At 44.1% G+C, this 22,460-nt stretch overlaps 1 protein-coding gene across 3 annotated transcripts in view; it reads left to right on the top strand.

The window, feature by feature from the left end:
* The first annotated feature begins 4,806 nt into the window (after positions 1-4,806).
* LOC118093950 (cytochrome P450 2J6) overlaps positions 4,807-22,460 on the top strand; it is a 28,843-nt gene continuing 11,189 nt past the window's right edge. Inside the window, exons 1-5 of one of the 3 annotated variants that reach the window (XM_088669253.1) lie at positions 4,807-5,403; positions 9,241-9,403; positions 12,189-12,275; positions 16,192-16,352; positions 16,877-17,050. In XM_088669253.1, coding sequence (XP_088525379.1) covers positions 5,233-5,403; positions 9,241-9,403; positions 12,189-12,275; positions 16,192-16,352; positions 16,877-17,050 — 756 coding nt within the window. In that variant the 5' untranslated portion in view covers positions 4,807-5,232. Of the gene's footprint in view, positions 5,404-9,240; positions 9,404-12,188; positions 12,339-16,191; positions 16,353-16,876; positions 17,051-22,460 lie in introns of all 3 variants that reach the window. The other 2 variants (XM_088669252.1, XM_088669251.1) reach the window with 2 other exon arrangements.

Raw genomic sequence — 22,460 nt, 5'->3', positions numbered from 1 at the left:
TTGGCCTACAACTCCCATGATCCCTAGCTAACAGGACCAGTGGTTGGGGAAGATGGGATTTGTAGTCCAAAACATCTGGAGGGCCAAAGTTTGGGGATGCCTGCTTCAGATGGTGACAGCAGTCATGAAATTAAAAGATACCTGCTTCTTGGGAGAAAAGCAATGACAAACCAAGACAGCATCTTAAAAAGCAGAGACATCACCTTGCTGACAAAAGTCCGTATAGTTAAAGCTATGGTTTTCCCAGTAGTGATGTATGGAAGTGAGAGCTGGACCACAAAGAAGGCTGCTCGCCGAAGAATTGATGCTTTTGAATTATGGTGCTGGAGGAGACTCTTGAGAGTCCCATGGACTGCAAGAAGATCAAACCTATGCATTCTGAAGGAAATCAGCCCTGAGTGCTCACTGGAAGGACAGATCCTGAAGCTGAGGCTCCAATACTTTGGTCACCTCATGAGAAGAGAAGACTCCCTGGAAAAGACCCTGATGCATTTCCGCTTGGATCGCAGTAGAAGATGGCTGAAAATTTCATCTCTCCGACCCCACAGGCTGATTTACGAGGCTGCCAAGGGGAGTATGCAGCCTCCCGAAGCCTCCAAGAGTATGGGTGGTGCAGTCTCACCCGCAGTGGCCCATTACCAGCTTCGACCTTGGAAGAAGGGAGAAGCGGGGGGCCCTGGATGGAAAGCCCCCATGGGAGCTCTGATCCCCCTGGCACCATCTCTATAAGCAAAAACAGGCTCCATGATTTAAGAGAGAAATTAGATATGAGTTGTGGACATGCTTCAGACAAAGAAGGAGATTTGTACTGCAAAATACAGCCACTGAGAAAATGTATTTCATCAGATTAGAAGGTATGCAACGGAACAGAAGGGGAAGGCTGGAACTCTATACAGTAATTGTGTTTTAGATCTACTTAATACCCTCCTTCAGGATGAGCCGTTTAAAATATTTAGAAAGCAAGCAAAATTGGAATTAGACTGTCTGAACTGAAAATATAAATAATAATCAAAGTTTATAATCGAGGATCTGTTTGGAATGTGGTAGAAGGTTCCCTAAATTTATGGATATCAGAGAGAAGCAAGCTCGTTAGCAGTTGGAAACCTGTCAATAAACTGCTGAGATATGACGCAGCTTTAAAAACACTTTCAGCCATCTTAAGAGACAACTGGTCGTAACAGCAGTCAAAGGGGGAGGGAGCCATAAATAAAGACATTAGATTTGTGTGTAAGGTTGTGACTTGGCAAACCTTCCCTAAAAAGGCTGCTGTGTGCGGAAACATCTGATTTATTGGAACTGTTCGGGGGGTCGGGGTCGCTAGCTGTGAAGAAGATTTATGGATCTACAGACGGTCTTGGCAGGATGCCAGCGTGCGAGGAGACTATGCTAAAATCATAAAAGGGGACTATAATATAAATTCATGTGGAGTTTTGATTAAAATTTGCTTGCTGGAAGGGACTCAGTGACTTGAAAAGAAGGAAAACAACAAGATTATAGAATAAGATCTGGACAACGGGAAATAATTGTGGCGTAAAAAGAGGGCCAGAGGCCTTCTGAGCCCTGAGCATGGGAAGTCGATAAATTTGTATAATTTGGCAGAAGATTTTGAAAAATGTTTAATTGATATTTTTATAATTTGTATAATTGGAAGATGGATTAGCTATTTAAATTGGAAAATCTAATAAAAATGTTTATTAAAAAAATGGAAAAGACTCTGATGCTGGGAAAAATTGAGGGCACAAGGAGAAGGGGACGACAGATGATGAGGTGGTTGGACAGTGTTCTCGAAGCTACAAACATGAGTCTGACCAAACTGTGGGAGGTAGTGGAAGACAGGAGTGCCTGGCATGCTCTGGTCCATGGGGTCACGAAGAGTCGGACACGGCTAAACAACAACAACAACATGGGGCCTTTTATAGGCTGGCCCAAAGGAGGCAATAGAACCAACGGTAGCTCACTGTGACTTGTTTGCAAAGCATTTTTAGGATAAAATCGCTTGCATCCACCAAAACGTTGACTCTGCTGTTATAGCAGATGAATCTCATGGGCATAGCTGCCAAGTCTCTCATATTCCCCAGGAAACCCCCATTTTTCCAGCCGTTTCGCGCTGGCAGCCCGGATTTTTTAAAAACCCCGTAAATCCCCCGGATTCTTACCGGCCCGGGGAGGCTCCTTCTGCGCATGTCTGGAGTCTCTGGACATGCGCAGAAGCAATTTCTGGCACTGCAGCCATTTTGGAAATGGGCAGAGCATGCGTAGAAGTGACTTCCACTGCTGCTCTGCCCAGCTCCAAAATGGCCGCAGCACGACTTCCGGCGGCGCGGCCATTTTGGAAATGGGCAGAGCATGCGTAGAAGCAACTTCCGGTGCTGCTCTGCCCAGTTCCAAAATGGCCGCAGCGTGACTTCTGGTGCTGATCCCGGATTTTCAATCTGGGAGTTGGCACCTATGCTCATGGGGTGTCCATGTGGGATGTACTCCATTGGGAGCAGTCAAATTCAACATTCCTTTTTTATGCTTTATTGAACATCAGAAAGTAACATAGTAACCAAAACAAAGTTGTTTATAACACAAGATTATTAAATAAAAATACATTTTGTCACCATATTTTTAATAATAATAATAATTTATTTATACCCCGCCCATCTGGCTGGGTTTCCCCAGCTAATCTGGGCAGCTTCCAACAGAAAAGTAAAATACAATAGTCCAGGCATCCCCAAACTTCGGCCCTCCAGATGTTTTCTTCTCAGACCACTGGTCCTGTTAACTAGGGATCATGGGAGTTGTAGGCCAAAACATCTGGAGGGCCGCAGTTTGGGGATGCCTGCAATAGTCTATTAAACATTAAAAGCGTCCCTAAACAGATGTCTTCTAAAAGTCTGGTCGTTGTTTTTCTCTTCAGATCAAAGGTTTATTGAAAAATGGGGCATGTATGAAAACTTAAATCCTACTGTAGTAGTATAACATCTGTGGCAGCCTTTGAATAACTTCGGCATTATAATAGATATATGTAAGAAAATATAAATCTCTTAATATTTAATAGCAATAACTGAGATGAACAGTACATAAGCAAATAAGTACTTGAAAATTGATGGGAAGTCAACCAAACCTTAAGAAGGATCAGGTGTGCAGTCTGGCAGTCATTTTGAACTCACAGCTGTCCATGGAGGTGCAGGTCAATTCTGTGTCCAGGGCAGCTGTTTATCAGCTCCATCTGGTACACTGGCTGAGACCCTACCTGCCCGCAGACTGTCTCGCCAGAGTTGGTGCCTGCTCTAGTTATCTTTTGCTTGGACTCAGGGCCGGCTCTAGGGGTAGGCTGGGTGGCGTGGGGTACCAGGGCGCCAGGCCGGCAGGGCGGTGCCACGCGGCACAGCCACGCGAAAGCCATGCTGCGCGCTGCGCCCACCCACCAGGGCGGGGGCGCCAGAACGATCTCCACACCGCAGCGCCAGGGCGCCCGACATGCTTGAGATGGCCCTGCTTGGACTACTGCAATGCACTCTATGTGGGGCTACCTTTGAAGGTGACCCGGAAACTACAACTAATCCGGAATGTGGCAGCTAGACTGGTGACTGGGAGCAGCTGCTGAGACCACATAACACCAGTCCTGAAAGATCTACATTGGCTCCCAGTATGTTTCCGAGCACAATTCAAAGTGTTGGTGCTGACCTTTAAAGCCCTAAACGGCCTCGGCCCAGTATACCTGAAGGAGAGTCTCCACCCCCATCGTTCTGCCCAGACACTGAGGTCCAGCACCACCAAGGGCCTTCTGTCAGTTCCCTCGCTGCGAGAAGCCAAGTTACAGGGAATCAGGGAGAGAGCCTTCTCGGTAGTGGCATGGCCTCCCTGTGGAATGGCCTCCCACCAGATGTCAAAGAGAAAAACATCTACCAGACTTTTAGAAGACATCTGAAGGCAGCCCTGTTTAGGGAAGCTTTTAATGTTTAACAGACCATTGTATTTTAATATTTTGTTGGAAGCCCAGCCAGATGGGCGGGTTATAAATAATATTATATTAGTAGTACAGTGGTACCTCGGTTTATGAACACAATTGGTTCCGGAAGTCTGTTCATAAACTGAAGCATTCATAAACTGAAGCGAACTTTCCAATTGAAAGTAATGAAAAGTGGATTAATCTGTTCCAGACAGTCCGCAGAGTACTTAAACTGAAGCGTTCATAAACTGAAGCGAACTTTCCCATTGAAAGTAATGGAAAGTGGATTAATCCATTCCAGACAGGTCCACGGAGTACTCAACCTGAAGCGTACTTAACCCGAAGCATGGGTGTAATTGGTTCCGGAAGTCTGTTCATAAACTGAAGCGTTCATAAACTGAAGCGAACTTTCCCATTGAAAGTAATGGAAAGTGAATTAATCCGTTCCAGATGGGTCCGCGGCATTCGTAAACTGACAATTCGTAAACCGAGGTGTTCATAAACCAAGGTTCCACTGTAGTAGTAGTATTAGGCTCAGATGAATTACCTGTTTGTCAAAAGATGAACCTATCCAGACATTTAAGCTTATTCAGGCATGTAAAAACTGGCATGAGTTTTTATTGCTTTTAAACTCATTGTTGAAGAGGCAACAACAAAGCAGTTGGACTGCCCTTGGGTTCCTGGAGCAAATGAAACAGGGTCGGGAGGATGCCAGTCTAGGGAGAGGTTTGTCTGAGAAGCGGTGTTGGGAAAGCCCCAAATTGTGGTGGTGAGGAATTCCTGGAATGGGAGGTGCTGTGGGACTATTGTGTATGGGGTGGGACAGGGAGATATTCCCGGGGCAGGGGAGCCTTGATGCCAGTGCATTGGTTCTCTCCATGTCTGAGCGCAAATGAGGGTGCCATTGCTACAAGGAGGCACTGGCAGCAGTGGTATGGAAGCTGCTCCCCCTGCCTCATAGTTCTGGGCTGGGTAAGGGTAGGGCATTGGCTTGGCATATTTATGCCTGCTGGGTAACTGCTGTGCAGGATTACCTGGCCAAACAGGCTTTCCAACCATTTGGTTAAAATGTTATCAGGCTTAACTATCTTGATAGCAAACTATCACTAATTGAATATGCTGCAATAATATCTTGGCGCTTTCTTCTTTTACTGGGGAGTATATCACATGCTGTTGATGGGGAAACAGCTGCATTTGGCAGCCATCTCAAAAAGAAGCAACAAACCACAGGAGAAATCACGGTCAACTGACAGCTGTACGAGGAGGATACAAAGACAGAAAGAAGAGGCAAAGGAATGGCAGGGATCTGGGAACTTTTTATTGTTCTGTCTGTGGGTCTTCTGATTCTGCACTTCCTGAAACAGGTCTGGTCACATAGACACTACCCTCCTGGGCCTCTTTCACTTCCTATCATTGGTGGTCTCTGGCGGATCGGGGTCATGGCTACTCAAGAAACGCTCATTCAGGTACTTTTTCCTAATAATTAATCATCTGGGTAAGAAGCTTAGCAAGGAGAACTGCAAATTATTTTCTTCCTATGGTAACTGGGGATAAAAGTGTTTTGTTGGCAAAACCTTGTGTCTGCATTAATCAGTCCAACAAGGATTTTGGCTTGCTAACGATTCCACCCAATATTCTCACCTGCTTGTTGACTTCTTCACCAAAAGTAATTTCAAAACCAAATCCTTTGAGGGATGGTTGAAAGAGTTGGGAAAGTTTAGCCTGGAGAAGAGAAGATTAAGGGTGGGACATGACAGAAGTCTTCAAATAACTGAATGGCTATTATCCAGAAGATGGAGCAGACTTGTTCTCTGTTGCTCAAGAGGGAAGGACTAGAACGGATGAATAGAAATGGCAGGGAAGTATATTGTGACAAAAGGCTTAAGAGAAACTTCAGAATTGTAAGAGCTGTTGAGTAATAGAACTGACTTCCTTGAGAGGTGGCAAGCTTTATGGTCATATGTTAGAGATACTGTAGTAGTCTGCTATTTTTCTAGAAAAAGAGGAGGTCTCCATGAGCTTCTCCTTGGTTCTTTTAGAATGGCAATGGCACCCAACTTAGAAGTGTCGGAGCTCAGCTCCTGTGAACTTCGACTGGTGTTTGGGAAGCCCTGGTAGTAGTTGTAGCCTGCATTGCAGATCCTGTGCTGAGCAAATGTTAGAGCAGATCAGACATGTAAAACCGGTAGACGGCGATTGACAGGTAGACCGTTGGGTAGTTCCTTATCAATCATGGCCAATCGCCACCCCCCACCCCTGTCGGTATTTTCTTCCATCTCTGCCACAGCCTGAAATCCCAAGGAATGCCTCCTGTCTTAGCGTTTTGTTCTGCATCGTGATGTAGCCTCCTAAAAAAAACAACTCTTGCAGCTCCCCCTAAAAACCCCTCAACAACTCTGGCAACTCCCCCCTAAAAAATAGTTCAACAACTTTGGGCAGTTCTCCCCCCCCCCCACTTCCAGTTAGCCGTCACCTTCCACCTACCCACCCCATATATCAGGGGTAGGCAACCTAAGGCCTATGGCCCACAAGCAGCCCATGGAGGTCGTTTAACTGGCCCATGAGCTCCCCCCAAACCAAGCTGCCTGCTTGGCGAGTTCCCACGCACTGCACTAAACTGGCACAGCGCAGTGCGGGGACTTGCTTCTGCAGTGCCAGAAATCGCGTCTGCGCAGATGCCGGAAATCGCGGGCGCTCATGCACTGGGAGTAGACTCTTGGAGGTTGGACATGCCTGGAGTAGATTATCTTCAAGGCTCTCGCGTGCCCTTCTGGCTTGCACTCTTTATAAAGACTTGAGGAATGAGATTTTCACCCCTCTTTTATTGTCCATTCCGGGTCACCCAACCACTGCCACAGTGTCCTTTCTCTTGGCAGATCAACATGAGCAGGTGATAACAAAGGTTGCAAGGTTTTAACTGGGGCAATCAGAATAAGATCCACTATTTGATTATTGATTCCAAACCCTAAAATGTATTTTATATAATTACTTTTTTATTTCTATCCTTTGCATATTGTATTGTTGTTTTATTGCTATGGCCAATGGCTGACACAAATAAAGATTCATTCATTCATTCAAGGCTCTTTGCAACTCCATCACACGTTGTTGTCTCCTATTGTACTAATGTCCCACTTGTAACTTAATTTGGCACCTTCCAGCAAGCATCCTGCTTCTTGGGGAGAAGTCTCAAGCAATATGTGTCAAATTGATGGAACACGTGCAGAGGGTTCTGCTGAATGTGGTTACTTTTTGTCAACTGCCTTGAGGGTTTTTGACGATCAAGCTGTGTATACATTTTATGAAACAAAATGACTGTAAAAACAAACAAACCTCAAAGCAGTTTACAAAAAAAAAAACAGAAAAATGAAGAATAATTCACAACCCTGCTTTAAAACATACAAAAATTTAAAGTTTAAAATCTTTGAGTTGGGGCATTGTTTAGCTGGTTTTGGTTTTGCTAGTATGGCTCCAATTGTCTAAAATGATTTAATTGTTCTTAACTGTTCTTAACTGTTCTTAACTTGTATGTTTTTAAACTCGGTGGTTTTGTGGGATGTGCCTGGGAAGAGAGGGTTGTCGCAGCATGTCACCAGCCCAGCATGTGGCAGGTTATACTCTGGACCTTGTTTTTTCAACTGGGCAGGAAGGGGGTGATCTGAAAGTGGGGGATATTGAAATCAGTCACTTGTCGTAGTCAAAACAAAATTTAAAAATTCCTTCCAATAGCACCTTAGAGATCAACTAAGTTTGTCATTGGTATGAGCTTTTGTGTGCATGCACACTTCTTCAGATACACTGAAAGAGAAGTCACCAGACCCTTATATATAGTGAGAGGCTGGGGGAGGGGTAATACCATAGCTGTCAAGTTCTCCCTTTTTTTAAGGGAAATTCCCTTATACTAAATAGGCTTCCTTGCAAGAAAAGGGAAAACTTGACAGCTATGGGTATTACTCAGAAGGGTGGTGGGGATGGGTGATTGGCTGATAGGTGTGGTAAACCTGTTGATGAATGTTAATGACTGCAATTGATCTTACAGTTAAAAGCAAGGGCTGAGATGGCTAAAAATAGCTTTATCATGTATAATGAGATAAGAATCCAATGTCTCTATTCAGACCAGGTCTCTCCATGGTTTTAAGTTTGGTTGTTGTTTAGTTGTTTAGTCATGTCCGCCTCTTCGTGACCCCATGGACCATAGCATGCCAGGCACTGCCTCCCGCAGTTTGGTCAGACTCATGTTCGTAGCTTCGAGAACACTGTCCAACCATCTCGTCCTCTGTCGTCCCCTTCTCCTTGTGCCCTCCTTGTGCTTCTCATGAGGTGGCCAAAGTACTGGAGCCTCAGCTTTTATAGCTTTTATAGAAGAAACATATACTTATAGACTGAAACAAAACATACTTCTAGGAGAAACTTGTATATTGAAACAATGATACATTTGATACATTTTCAAAGAAGATTATATAGAATCAGTGTTGAGAAGTAGTATTGAGATACATGTTTTTCTGAAATATCACAATGGTGTGCACCTTTATTAATACAAGAAATCATTTTTCATAACAAGAGCTATGTGGGGAGTTCCTGGGATTCTTTGGGGGAACTCATGTGCTTTAAATGTAGGGGGTGAGTGTGGCCTAGAAAATGCAGTCTACTATTCTACACTCCCAATACCCCTTTTCCACAGGCTAGTGGATGGTAATCAGGACAAGACATTTTCCACAATAATCTTGTAGCTTTCTTAAACTATTAACTTACTGTGTTTACTCAAGTCTAATGTGCCATCAAATCTAATGCGCACCTTAATTTTCACAACGGTAATTTGTCCAAAAAGGGTGAGCATTTGATTCAAGTAAATACGGTAGTTTCACAAACAAAGGGTGTGTCTGGCAGCTCTGCCTATCAAGGAACATTTGCAGTCATTCTGGTCCCATTAACCATCTCCTAGCTAAACTCCCAATTTCACTAGTGGACTGCTTGTCACTTAATGCACTGTTTTGCTGGTTGTGAAGAACCTTGTCAATATCACACACACACCCCTGTACTGTTCTAATTCTATGCAAGAGCAAGGCAGACAGGGACAGGAAGGGGGTGTTTGCTTCAGATGGGTGTTTGGAAGATGGAATGACCCAGAAGAATGAAGGGAAGGTGATAAAGCAAGCAATAGGAATCTGACAAGAACAGAAAACTAGAGGAGAGCTGCACACAGCCAGAAGCTGGAGCGATGAGAAAGGCTGTAGTAGTCAATGCATTAACTCGAATTGATCTGCTTGGTGTGATATTTCTCTTTTCTCTTTTAATCCAAATGGCAGATAGCAAAGCAATATGGAAATGTGTACTGTATATGGGGATCATATGTACCAGCAGTAGTACTATCTGGATACCAAACAGTGAAAGAAGGCCTTACAAACCATTTTGATGACCTGTCTGACCGACCAGTAACCCCATTTCTGAAAACTGCACTTAAAAAGAAGGGTAAGTTTTTGTGAGGAGTGATGGGTTTGAAAGTCCTTTTCTTCAGAAAAATCACCAAGCAAAAGAGAATAATGCTCTGAATGTTTCCATCGTCTGGAGTTTTCTCCAGCATAGGAGCTCTTGAAAGTAGCCATTGCACCACATTTGTCAGCGATGCCCGAAGGCACTGATATTACCACATCATCCTTTATATAGTCTCTTACATAAAAGCCAGAAGTCTACAAAAGTGATGCAAAAGTGGAAGACACAGATTATCAGGAGGTGAAGTTTTGCTTGCTTGAAAGGAAGAAGTGAGCAGAGTAAAGGAGCAGAGTAATGGCATGTGCATGAAGCTGGGGGGGGGTATAAAAGAATCTAGAGTAGGTGGTTGTAAGGAGGATAAGTAACTTATGGGTTCATTGTTAAAACTGTGTTTATAGAAGACAATCTTATTCGGCTACGAGTGATCGCCAAAGAAGAAAAAACAAAGGTAGTGTGGGACTTGTAACTTAAGTTATCCTTTGGGAAATGCCTGTGGAACACTGAGTTCTTGAACCTGGCAAAGCCCTATAGTAAAATCTGCATACATCCTGAACAGTGTTTATCTGCCCGTTTGCCAACTTGCCAAACCATCAAAGAAAACTGATGAAGTTTGGGCCAAGTTGCCTCAAAATGTCAGCCAAAAGGTGCAGCTAGGAGCCTTGAGCTGAGTGACATCCATGTGCTCCTAAAATATGTGGCTCCTGGTACTTTCAGATAGAATCTATGGATGATAGCTCAAGTCCAGCTTGAAAACATGTTGATGGAGAAACACCTGTTGCCTTCAGTGGCCAGGGCATGGGCTGCTAATTTAGAACAGAGGCACAAGATGTTCACAGGTCATCCCACTGAGGGCTCTCTCTCTCTGGAACATATAAGGTTGTAGTCAATATTAGGCATACTCATAGTAAAGCCACTGTTGCAGGGAACCAGGCAGAGGGCCTTCTCGGTAGTGGCACCCGCCCTGTAGCACGCCCTCCCATCAGGTGTCAAAGAGAAAAACAACTACCAGATTTTTAGAAGACATCTGAAGGTAGCCCTGTTTAGGGAGATTTTTAATGTTTAATAGATTATTGTATCTTATTTTTCTGTTGGAAGCCGCTCAAAGTGGCTGGGGGGCGCAGCCAGATGGGCGGGGTATAAATAATAAATTATTATTATTATTACTGAAATAAATGGGTGTGATGAACTTGGGTCTATTAATTTTAATGGGTCTGCTCTGAGAAACTGGATACAGCCAGTGCTATTTTTTCCTAGAAAAATGCCAAGGTTGCAGGTTTGATCCCGCATGGGACAGCTGCATATTCCTACATTGCAGGGGGTTGGACTAGACGATCCTCAGGATCCCTTCCAACTCTACAACTCTATGATTCTGTGATGTCCATGAACAAGTGAAGGCAATGGCCCACGCAAACTGGAGTTGGTAGGGCCAGGGTCTTGGATGGTAGGCCAAGAGAACCAAGGGGCAGATGCAGGGCCACAGTTGTTGTTGTTGTTGTTGTTGTTGTTGTTGTTGTTGTTGTTGTTGTTGTTGTTGTTGTTGTTTCTCTGAGCAGCTTCCAGGAAAAGATTGAAAATACATTAAAACATAAAATACATAAAATACATGTAGACTATACAAATTGCTTCAGAGAAGCCTTTGAGCAATTGACAGAGCTTTATTGTCAGGGATGGGTGCTGCATCTGGACAGCTGTAAGGCTGCACCTCAGTAATAATAATAATAATAATAATAATAATAATAATAATAATAATCTTATTGCAGTACCAAGTGGAACTCCCAGCCCACACAAAGCATGTTTAGTTGCTGGCCTCACCTTAGTGTTGCTGGACCTGTCCCCAATGAGCATACATCAAGGGTAGGTCAGATGTCAATTACATATGTACCGGTAGCAGTACTTGTCAGTACAAACAGGAGGCCCAGAGCTCCGCTCAGCCCTGTCAGTGAGCAGCCCTCCAGTTCCTGCTAGGGCAGCGATGGCAAACCTATGACACGTGTGTCAGACGTGACACACAGAGCCCTCACTGTTGGCACGCGCCCCATAGGCCCATTCGAGCTGTTGTTGTTGTTGTTGTTGTTTTCCCCCCATTTGTTCTCCCGCTCCTCCTACAGCTTGTGTCCACTACAGCTTGTCTCTGCTGTTAAAACCCGGATCCTTTTTTTGTTTGTTGTTGTTGCTGGTAGCCAGAGATTGGTTTTTTAACCCTTTCTGTGCTGTTTTTCTGGCGCTTTGACAGACTATGATTGGGTGTAACAGCATTCATTTTTTAACCCGTTCTGTGCTGGGTTTTTTGGCACTTTGGCAGACTATGTCGGTGCTGCGTGTTAGTTCCAGTGAAGGTATTATTCATCATTTATTTCTGTTCTCTTTCCCCCCCCCAAGGCTCAGCAGCTTTGGGGCACCCCCCCCAAAAAAAAAACCAAAGCAACTTTTGCACACACACCCCAAAAAACCTCCAAAACTTTGGTCAGCAGCTCCCCCCAAAAAGCTCAACAACTCTGAGCACTTTGTGATAAATAAGGGTTTTTTGGTTAGGTTAGGTTAAATAATTAGTTTTTGGTTTATTAAATACAGTTATATATTACAATTATACATTTTTGTTATTTAAACTATAAATATCGTGAAATTATGGTTATGCTCGGTTTTTTGGCGATTTTTGACACACCAAGCTCAAAAGGTTGCCCATCACTGGGTTAGGGGGACATGCCAGACAAAACACTTCTTTGTAACACTGTAACATTTTCTCATTGATTCTTGATTGTCTCAGGCATGGTATTTTCAAATGGTCGCATCTGGAAGCAGCACAGACGTTTTGGCGTGATTACTATGCGGAAGCTGGGGCTGGGGAAGAAAGGTATGGAGCACCAAATAGAAGAGGAGGCCATTGAGCTTGTGAAGATCTTTGCGCAGACGAAGGGTATGTGATATTGGATAATGACACTGGATAATGGTGATGGATTTAGTAAAAATCAAGCTTGATACCAAGCTCTGCCCTGTTTGCATGTTTATGAATGTTTGCAAGGTGATCAGCAATATTTAGCAGCACAGATTTTTTTTGTACGTAGCAGACAAAAAATAGCAAACCAAATGACAAATTTTCAAACATCCATTAATTGCACAACTCAGCTCCTTGCCAGCTCTGAATTGTTTTATTGAGGTGCTAATGGTGGCCATTAACATTCAGCAGCATTATTGGGGGGTTGGGTAGCTTCCCTTCTTCTTTCAGTAGCTGCTATCAGCTGGAAGGGAGAGAACAATAGGTGGGAAGTTGAGGTGATGTTTGTAGGGGGGAAACTAAGTGTAAGCAGAACTGGTGTGTGCTAACACTAGTGGGGAGGGGGACAAGATGTGGGAGAATCAGTTGAGGAAGGTTAAGGGGAAGCAGGAAACTGAGCAGAGCCAAGCTGCTATACTATTAAGCTCGAGGTATGGAGGTGAGAAAGGGCTTTCAAAGACTCAGCAACAGCCACCTCCAAGTCTTGCCAGCAGAGTCCCATGCATATTTACTCAAAAGTTCAATTAGCCTTATTTCCATGGGTGTACCCAGCGAGGGGCGGGGGGGCAGCTTCCCCCCCCCCAAGCAAAAAAAAATACCGTATTTTACGGACCATAACCCACACTTTTTCCCTCTGAAAACTGAAGGGGAAAAGTTGCTGCAGGTTATGAAAATCAGGCTGTTTTCGCCCCCTCCGCGGCTGTAGCCAGCAACAGGAACGTGGGGGGGGGGGAGGAGCAGCCTGAGCTGGGGGGGGGCGGACAGGAGCTCCATCCTTCCTTCCATCCTTCCTTCCCCCCTCTTTCTTTCTTCCTTTTTTCTCTCTCTCCCTCCTTCCCTTCTCTCTCTCTCTCTCACCCCTTCCTTCTTTCTTTCTTTCCTTCCTTCCTTCCTTCCTTCCTTCCTTCCTTCCTTCCTTCTTTCCTTCCTTCCTTCCTTCCTTCCTTCCTTCCTTCCTTCCTTCCTTCCTTCCTTCCTTCCTTCCTTCCTTCCTTCCTTCTCTCTCTCTCTCTCTCTCACCCACCCACCCACCCCTTCCTTCCTTCCTTCCTTCTCTTTCTTCCCTCCCTCCCTCCTTCCTTCCCTCTCTCTTCCCCTCTCTTGCCTTCCCCCCCAGTTTTGATCCTGGATACGCCCCTGCTTATTTCCAGATAAATTTGCACAGTATTGGACCCCAAAAACATTTTGGATAAGAGGCTAGCTGTTTCTTAGCATTTTTAAAAATTAATTTTTTCGCAAAATGCAAGAGCAAGCTGAGTTAATAAGCATTTTACAAGCTTCGTACAAAATCAGTTCCTTCAAGGGCATTTCAAGAAAAAGAAAACATGGATGTTGGTGATCTGACATTAAGTAAAAGCGAAACAAAAGAAGTGCCATGGTCAGATCACTTTCTGGTGCAACTGGACTTCTCCGCAACCCTTCCCCTCTGCAGGGAGGTGGGACCGATTCGGATGGTCCGCCCCCACTACTTAATGGATCCAATTGGCTTCCAGAGAGTGGTAGGGGATGTTTTATCCCATGTCGATGGCCTTTCAGCTGATTCCCTGGTGGCCCGCTGGAATGCGGAGTTAACCAGCGCTATTGACTGTCTGGCTCCGAAGCGCCCTCTCAGATTGCATGGAGCCCGGACAGCCCCGTGGTTTTCCCCGGCGCTGAGGGCGATGAAACAGTCGTTGAGACGGCTAGAGCGCCGGTGGCGGAAAACTCATTTTGAATCAGACCGGACATGGGCTAGAGCTCAACTTCGAGCCTACCAAGTGGCAATGGCGACGGCGAAGAGGACCTTCTTCACCGTCTCCATCGCATCTGCAGAAAACAGCAGCAGGAGACTCTTCCAGGTGGTTTGCAATTTAGCGGAACCACCTGCTCCATCCGGGCCCAGTACGGGCCACAGGATCTCCTGCAATGATTTTGCAAAGTTTTTTGCAGATAAAGTCGCTCAGATTCGGGAAGAGGTAGACTCCACCATGGGAGCAGGGCCAGGGCGGGGGAATGCTAGAGTCCTGTCTAGTCAAGTTTTGTGGGATCAATTTCAATCTGTTACCTCTGAGGATGTGGACAGGCTGCTTGGACGAGTGAAACCAACCACCTGTCTCCTTGATCCTTGCCCATCCTGGCTTATAAAAGCTAGCCGGGAAGGGCTGGGCGATGGGCTTCGCGGGTTGGTAAATGCTTCTCTCCATGAGGGAGCCTTCCCAGACCCGCTGAAAGAGGCGGTTATTAAACCGCTTCTTAAAAAACCATCTTTAGATCCGGCCAATATGGCCAACTATCGCCCAGTCTCAAATCTTCCATTCTTGGGCAAGGTGATTGAGCGAGTGGTTGCTGAACAACTCCAGGCACGCCTGGAAGAAGCGGACCATTTGGATCCCTTCCAGTCAGGATTCAGGCCTCATCATGGGACTGAAACTGCCTTGGTCACACTGGTCGATGATCTCTGGCGGGCTAGGGACAAAGGTAAGAGCTGTTTCCTTGTTCTGCTGGATCTCTCAGCGGCTTTTGACACCATCGACCATAACATCCTTCTGGACCGTCTAGAGGGGTTGGGAGCTGGGGGCACCGTCATGCAGTGGTTCCACTCCTTCCTCCTGGGCCGTGTTCAGAAAGTGGTGGTGGGGGATGAGTGTTCAGACCCCTGGGCTCTCACTTGCGGGGTGCCTCAGGGTTCTGTCCTCTCCCCCAAGCTTTTTAACATCTACATGCAGCCGCTGGGAGAGATCATCAGGGGGTTTGGGCTGGGTGTCCATCAGTATGCTGATGATACGCAGCTCTACCTCTCTTTTAAATCAGAACCAGTGAAGGCAGTGAAGGTCCTGTGTGAGTGCTTGGAGGCGGTTGGAGGATGGATGGCGGCTAACAGATTGAGATTGAATCCTGACAAGACAGAAGTACTGTTTGTGGGGGACAGGAGGCGGGCGGGTGTGGAGGACTCCCTGGTCCTGAATGGGGTAACTATGCCCCTGAAAGACCAGGTGCGCAGCCTGGGAGTCATTTTAGACTCACAGCTGTCCATGGAGGCACAGGTCAACTCTGTGTCCAAGGCAGCTGTTTATCAGCTCCATCTGGTACGCAGGCTGAGTCCCTACCTACCCACTGACTGTCTCTCCAGAGTGGTGCATGCTCTAGTTATCTCTCGCTTGGACTACTGCAATGCGCTCTACGTGGGGCTACCTTTGAAGGTGACCCGGAAACTACAACTAATCCAGAATGCGGCAGCTAGACTGGTGACTGGGAGCAGCCGCCGAGACCACATAACACTGGTCCTGAAAGACCTACATTGACTCCCAGTACGTTTCCGAGCACAATTCAAAGTGTTGGTGTTGACCTTTAAAGCCCTAAATGGCCTCAGTCCGGTATACCTGAAGGAGCGTCTCCACCCCCATCGTTCTGCCCGGACACTGAGGTCCAGCTCCGAGGGCCTTCTGGCGGTTCCCTCACTACGAGAAGCCAAGTTACAGGGAACCAGGCAGAGGGCCTTCTCGGTAGTGGCACCCACCCTGTGGAATGCCCTCCCACTAGAGGTCAAAGAGAACAACAATTACCAGACCTTTAGAAGGCATCTCAAGGCAGCCCTGTTTAGGGAAGCTTTTAATGTGTGATGGATTTCTGTATTTTAATGTTTGATGGATTTCTGTATTTTAGAATTTCTGTTTTGTTGGAAGCCGCCCAGAGTGGCTGGGGGAACCCAGCCAGATGGGCAGGGTATAAATAAATTATTATTATTATTATTATTATTATTAGCCTCATCAAAATTTGGAAATAACTTCATTTGCAGGACAGCCACTTGATCCATCACTGCCCATCACAAATGCAGTTTCCAATTTAATATGCGTTTTGGCTTTTGGATACCGATTTTCCCTCGAAGACGAAAAGTTCCAAAAAATGATAGAAGGTGTTGATTTTTGCTTAAAACATGGAGGTTCCATAATTCATTGTGTGAGTAATCTTGTTCTTTCCTGATGGGTGTCAGAGAGGCCTTCACCACCATAAGCATTCACAGAACTATTTTGGTACTACTCTTAAAGTAGTACGTCCTAAAGGGATTCAAAGGAGACTTGCTAAGCATTGGACTAATCATCTCAACTCAAACACCAGAAAACCAGGCTCAAATAAGGATAGTAGTGAGTATTAAGGGAGGTAGAAGTTAGCAGGTGCAGAAGCCTACTAAATAAGATTAACCTACAGATATTTTTGCCTTGGACTTCATCAGTTTTTGGAATGTGGGCCTAGGTAGGCAGAAAAAAATCCCCCCATCCCATTTTAGAGAGTTTGGCTTAGGGCAATGGGGTGTTTTCATCTGTGCTCACTATCACACAAGTGTACCTACCTCTCAGGTTGTTTTGAAAATAGTGGGCGAGGGAGATATATCACACTGAACCCCTTGGAGAAAATGTGAGATTAAAATGTATTACTAGACCAAATCATGAGAGTGACAGGTTTTGTTTTCTTCTCCCCTGCAGCTGTATGAACTCTTCCCATGGTTGATGAAACATCTCCCAGGACCTCACAATAAGGCATTATCTTCCATAGAAATAGTACATTCATTTGCAAAGGAAGAGGTAGAAAAGCATAGAAAGCAACAAAAGGATGAGCCACAGGATTTCATTGATTTCTATCTACTTCAAATTGAGAAAGTAAGTATCCAATAATAGCTCAAGACCAGGGGTCCCCAAACTAAGGCCCAGGGGCCGGATGCGGCCCAATCGCCTTCTAAATCCGGCCCACGGACAATCTAGGAATCAGCATGTTTTTACATGAGTAGAATGTGTCATTTTATTTAAAATGCATCTCTGGGTTACTTGTGGGGCATAGGAATTCGTTCATATTATTTTTCAAAATATAGTCCGGCCCCCCACAAGGTCTGAGGGACAGTGGACCGGCCCCCTGCTGAAAAAGTTTGCTGACTCCTGCTCAAGACAGTTTAGTGCCTGAAACGGAGCAAACTCGGTTGGATTTAGCAGAAGTCCAACACCAGGAACAGTCTTGCTGCACCATTCAGACACACATTCCTGGTCCATCTATGAATTCTGAAGGCAGAATCATAATTCAAAATGACCTTAACAGATTGGAAAAACTGGGCCCAAATTAACAAAATGAATTTTAATAGGGATAAATGTAAGGTTCTGTATGCGATGTGATCGTGATTATGGAGCCCAGCTCCCATACTTCTGAGGATTAGTGTCTGTTCCACACATAATTCTGTTCTACAACAATGGAAAAAGATCTGTTACATGCCACCACAATCTCCACAGCATAGCTGCCAAGTTACCCCTTTTTTTAAGGGATTTTCCCTTATGCTGAATAGGCTTCCTCGCGAGAAAAGGGAAAACTTGGCAGCTATGCTCCACAGCAGTGCGAGAGTCCAGGGGTCTGGGACTTTACCCAGGGTCTGTGCATCCTTTGGAAATGTGGCACAGTGGAGACTGTGGTATCTTTATGATATATGGTTTATTTACACATATATACAGCCTGAGTCTGCCATGAAGAGGTTCAGAGCATTCACACCTGTCATAGAGGGTGTGTTGCGACTGCTCTAGAGTAACGACTCTCCAGACCTATGCCTTTTCATGCTTTTATTGAGTGCAGGCTATTTACAGTGCTAGAGCTATACAGGATACATCCTCTTAGTCTGACCCAGAACCCTGGAATGGCGCTTCCCGCGTTTTCTTCCAACATAAGAGTCGGGGCACCCCAAATCTCCTCCCGCGTTTCCTCCTGCGTAATTCCGGAACCGGAGGGAAAAAGGGTCTCCTTTCCATGTTTTCCTTCTCCCCCTCTTCCCCCCCTCTCTCTTCCTGTCCCACGTGCAGCAGGGGCTCTCCTATGCTGCCAGAGCCCTGTCTCCTTCTTCCTCCTTCCTCACTGGACTCTTCCCCCTCCCCCGCTGACGCTACTGCTGGTGGAAGAGCTGCAGATGATGCCACTATCTTTGCACCATCAACCCAAAATACCGTATTTTTCGCTCCATAACACACAGTTTTTTCCTCCTCAAGAGTAAGGAGAAATCTCTGTGTGTGTTATGGAGCAAATGCCATGGCTCCAGCAGCCGCTGCAAATGGGAGCAGAGGGCTGCCTCTGCTGCCGGAGCCATTTAGAAACAGGGAGAGGGGTGTTGATAGCCAAGCTGATCAGAAAGCCAGTCGTGTAACAGTGTAACAGTGTGGCAAAGAGGTGAGGGGAACTATTAGAGATAAAATGGCGATAGAGTCACAGACAGTATGACTAAGCAGAAAGAGTGCTAGAGAACGGGGAAGTGACGAGACGTACATTGTCAGGAACGTCGGATAGTTAAAGGGATACAACATAACCAAGGAGAGATAAGATCGACAGTCAGCGGCTACAACAAAGCCTGCTTCTCCAGTGTTCTACCTTCGTTTAACAAGCAAGTGCGACATCGTGTGTCCGAATAGAGGCATGCCACAGGATAATAAGAAGCTAGAGAAAGTGAAGAAATTAAATGCCGAGACTACACAACAAAGAAGAACTTCATTAACCAATCACGAAATGGAACTTAAAGAGCTGATTCTGAGCCTAAGGAGTGATATAAGCGAAATAAAACAGGACTTAGCAGAAATTAAGTCTGAGATGAACGAGAGGGTGAAAACCTTGGAAGATAAGGTGGAAAAGATCGAAGAGAAATATGAAACCATTGCAAAGGAGACTCAGGAAACCAAAAATCATCTGGAAAAACTGGTAGAGACTTCAAATAAATCGGCAGAGACTATTCAAGAGCTTCAATCTAAAAACCAAACCATAGAAAAAACAGTGGATAAGATCTCCAAGGAAAAAAGAGGTGGCAAGAAAGAAATGGATGATATAAGGAAAGAGCTGGATAAGCAAAAGGTGGCTTATGAAGCCCAACAAGATGCTTTGGCTCTTATGCAAATGAAATTAAGAGAAAAAACCCTCCGATTTCGAAATATTCCAGAATTACCACAAGAGAACATTGAGATCAGAGTGGCTAAAGCCTTGGCGAATTGGCTCCAGATAGAAGAGAGAGAGATAGAAGCAAGAATTGAAGAGGCTTTCAGGATCAACTCCAGGAAAGCAAGAAAGAACAATTGGCCAGGAGACTGCTTGGTGTCCTTCACGACCTTATGGCTCAGAAATAAAATTCTACAGACTAAAGGGAAAAGGAAACTGATGATGGACGGTGTCGAGATAGTGGTCATGAAGGAAATCCCACCACACTTCCTTCAGAAAAGAAAGAAATACCAATTTTTGACTAAACATTTGCAAGCTAAAAAGATATTCTTCAAATGGGAATATCCTGAGGGTCTTTCACTTTTTTACAAGGGAAGGTGGAGAAAGTTTGAGACACCGGACTCTGCCGATAGATTTTACAGGACATACTCACAACAATTAGGGGGGGAAAGGACTGGTGAGTCTAAGGAGAGACAGGAACTGAGAGAGGAAGAAGCGGAAATTGAGATGGGAGGTGAGGAAGGAGAAACAGCGGCAAGTGACCTCGATGAGGCTGAAGAAGAAGGAACGATAGAAGATTAATCGCTCAACATAGTCGTGGGTGGGACTTTATTCTACTCCTGACTACTATTCATTGTCTGTTTTTCTTCTCTTCTCTTTTTACTTCTTCTCCTTTCTGTTCTCTTTTTCTCTATTTTTTTCTTCTTCTTTTTTTGCATTTTTCTTTTCCTCTCGTCAGTTAAGTGGTTATATCGAATAAATATGAGTATTAAAGTAATTTCCTGGAACATTAATGGATTGAATAATAAGAAGAAGAGAAATAGAACTAGCCATATACTGAAAAAAGAAAAGTGGGATGTGATATGTCTCCAAGAGACACATGTAAATAACAAACATGAAAGGGTTTTAAAAAATGAAAAATTGGGCCTAGATTTTATAACATCTGACACGAAGAAGAAGAGAGGAGTGGTGATATATATAAAAAATAAATGGTGCCCAGAATTATTATGGAAAGATAAAAAAGGCAGGATTGTAATTGTAAAAACACGGATTGAGGGAGAGAACTGGATCTGGGTGGGGGTATATGCCCCGAATGGCAGCAAAGTGGCTTTTTTTAAGGAATTAGAGGACCAATTGATGAAATATCACGGAGATAAAATCATATTGTTAGGAGATCTGAATGGAACCAAAAATCCAATTTTAGACAAATCAGGCCCTACTCAAAAGAAAAAACAAAATAGGCTACCAAAAAATTTTGATGAATTGACGGAAAACCTAGATTTGGTGGATGCGTGGAGACATAAACATTCCGCTCAAAAAGATTTCACGTTTTTCTCTCACAGACACCAGGTGGCATCTAGAATAGACGCCATTTGGATTCCCAGGGAACTCGTATTGAGATTAGCAAAAGTGGAAATAAGTGCACGCACCTTATCGGACCATAATCCGGTATGGTTGACGTTTGTGCCAGAGGTAAAAGATAGAAGATGGAGGCTGAATGTGTTCTTGTTAAAAAATTCAAAAATAATTCAAGATGTATCTGCACAGTATAAAGAGTATTTAGATATAAATAATGGGGGAGAAGTAGACCCTACTATAGTCTGGGACGCAGGGAAAGCAATGCTACGTGGGTTCTTCATTCAACAAAACGCTAAATGGCGGAAAATTAGAGAGGAGAAAAAGGTTAATTTGTTACAAGAAATCAGAAAGAAGGAAAAAAAATTATTAAAAAAGGAAAATGAAGCCATAAAACATGAATTAAAAATTTTAAAATTGGAATATGTGAAATTGATTGATGATGAATTGGATCAAAATTTACAATTTTGGAAATACAAAAATTTTAAATGGGCAAACAAACCGAGCAAATTATTAATCTGGCAACTAAAGAAGAGACAAAAAGAGAAAATTATTAATAAGATTGAATTTAATGATAGAATTCTAGAGAAATCAAGTGAGATTGTGAAAGCTTTTCAAAAACATTATGAATTGGTTTACCAGAAAGAAGGTACAAATTTGCAGAGAATAGAAGAATTTATTAAAAAGCATAATATGCCATCAATACCAGCGGATAAGCTAAGAGCGTTAAACAGGGAAATAACAGTAGAGGAAATAAAGGAGACCCTAAAAAAGATGAAAAATGGCAAGGCCCCAGGCCCAGATGGCCTCCCTACGGAACTATATAAGACCCTGGATGAGATAATGTTGGCCCCTTTGAAAGACTTATTCAATTTAATTTTGGAAAAAGGTACTATCCCGCATTCATGGGAAGAAGCGCAAATAATCTTAATCCCAAAATCAAAGCTAGAAATCCCAACTCCGAACGACTTTAGACCAATCTCGCTTCTGAATAGCGACTACAAGATATTTGCTAAATTGTTGGCGAATAGATTATCCCCCATCTTAGAAGATATAATACAAAAAGATCAGGTCGGCTTTGTGAAAGGCAGATTCGCCAAAGACAACATAAGAAATGTCATAAATATTATAGAACTTTTAGAAAACAGAAGAGACAAACAAGCCGCAATTCTGTCCGTGGACGCGGAAAAGGCCTTTGACAGGGTGGCCTGGGACTTTATGCTAAGATTGTTAGAAGAGGTAAAAATGGGGGATAGATTAGAAAGGGCAATAAAGGCCATTTACAATTCCCAAAATGCTAAACTAATTATAAATGGAAAGTTCACTAACAAAATTAACATCACAAGGGGGACAAGACAAGGGTGCCCTCTGTCCCCCATCTTATTTATTATTACGCTCGAAATTTTATTAAACACAATTAGGAAAAGCAAGGAAATTAAAGGAATTGTGGTGGGCAATAAAAGTTATAAAGTAAAGGCCTTTGCCGACGATATTATAATAACATAAGAGGACCCAACTACAAGCATTCCCAGCGCCATCCGCTTGATAGAAGAATACGGGGAATTGGCCGGCTTGAAAATAAATTATAATAAGACAAAATTGTTAGTCAAAAATCTTGAGGTAAATGAGGAAAAATTGTTGCAAGAAACCACAAAACTCAAAATTAGTAAAAAAATGAAATATTTAGGAATAGAGATGACAACAAAAGCAATCGACCTGATTCAGGATAACTATTCGGAAACTTGGAAGCAAATTAGGAAGAAG

Source organism: Zootoca vivipara, chromosome 5 (genome assembly GCF_965207765.1).
Source record: "Zootoca vivipara chromosome 5, rZooViv2.hap1.1, whole genome shotgun sequence".
In the NCBI taxonomy this organism is placed as follows: domain Eukaryota; kingdom Metazoa; phylum Chordata; class Lepidosauria; order Squamata; family Lacertidae; genus Zootoca; species Zootoca vivipara.
Note: the sequence above shows the minus strand (reverse complement) of the source record. Positions and strands in the feature narration are given on the sequence as shown.